General features: G+C 59.5%; 1 protein-coding gene across 1 annotated transcript; it reads left to right on the forward strand.

The window, feature by feature from the left end:
* Positions 1-7: 7 nt before the first annotated feature.
* LOC108357458 (nickel import ATP-binding protein NikE-like) lies at positions 8-988 on the forward strand. Its single transcript, XM_017608535.1, has one exon. The coding sequence runs from the start codon at positions 8-10 to the stop codon at positions 986-988; it is 981 nt and encodes a 326-aa protein (XP_017464024.1).
* Positions 989-1155: the final 167 nt, after the last annotated feature.

Consider the following 1155-nt stretch of genomic DNA (forward strand, 5'->3'; position numbering starts at 1 on the left):
GGCGCAGATGGCGGATCGTATTCTGGTGCTGCTGCGCGGTCAGATGGCGGAGTACGGCACCACCGAACGACTGATTGGCGCCCCGCAAGCGGAGTACACCAAACTGCTGATGGAGGCGGCGCGACAGAAAGAGCGCCCAAGCAGCTGGACCTGCGCCGAGGCGGACATGCAGCCGCTGATGGAAGTGCGCGATCTCAGCGCCGGTTATGGCCCGCGCGACAGCAATGGCCATTCTAAAATTCGCATTCTTGAAGACATCAATCTGAAGCTGTGGAAAGGGCAGGCGATTGGCATTATTGGCGAGTCCGGTTCGGGTAAAACCACGCTGGCGCATGCCATTGCTGGACTGAACGCGCCGAGTCACGGCCATATTCTGTTTAACGGTCATTACATCAATGGCGACATGCATAAGCGCCCGGACAATGAGCTGCGCCGCATCCAATATGTGTTCCAGATGGCCGATACCGCGCTGAATCCGGCGCACAGCGTCGGGCAGATTTTGTCGCGTCCGCTGACGCTGTTCCACGGCCTGAAAGGGGCCGATCGCGATCGCCGTCTGCATCAGTTGCTGGATCTGGTGAAGCTGCCGCGCACCGTGCTGTGGCGCCGCCCGTGGGCGCTCTCCGGCGGGCAGAAGCAGCGCGTCAACCTGGCGCGCGCGCTGGCGGCGGAGCCAGATTTGATTCTGTGCGATGAAGTGACCTCGGCGTTAGATACCGTGGTGGCTGCCGCGGTGCTGGATTTGATCAGCGAACTGCGCCGCGAGCTCGGGCTGTCGGTGCTGTTTATCAGCCATGACATGCATGCGGTTCGCGCCGTTTGTGATGATATTGTGGTGATGAAGTCGGGCAGAATAGTGACCCAAATCGCCCGCGCCGACTATGACAAACCGACCAGCGAACTCTATTTCGAACGCCTGAAACGCGCGGTGCCTGAACTGCGCCAGGGCTGGCTGGATGAGCATGAAGAGGTGCTGAAGGCAGAGTAAATGCCAGGTCGCCATAAATGGCGATCCTACAAAACCGGCGCTGAACCCGTAGGGTCGCCATTTATGGCGACCTCATTTGCAAGGAACAACCATGATCACACTACGCGCTATGACGCAGGACGATATTGAACACGGCTACGCCATCACCCAACAGCTCAAGTGGCCGC

Source organism: Rhagoletis zephyria, unplaced genomic scaffold, assembly GCF_001687245.7.
Source record: "Rhagoletis zephyria isolate East Lansing unplaced genomic scaffold, Rhagoletis_zephyria_1.1 Rzeph_scaffold_77943, whole genome shotgun sequence".
Taxonomy (NCBI): domain Eukaryota; kingdom Metazoa; phylum Arthropoda; class Insecta; order Diptera; family Tephritidae; genus Rhagoletis; species Rhagoletis zephyria.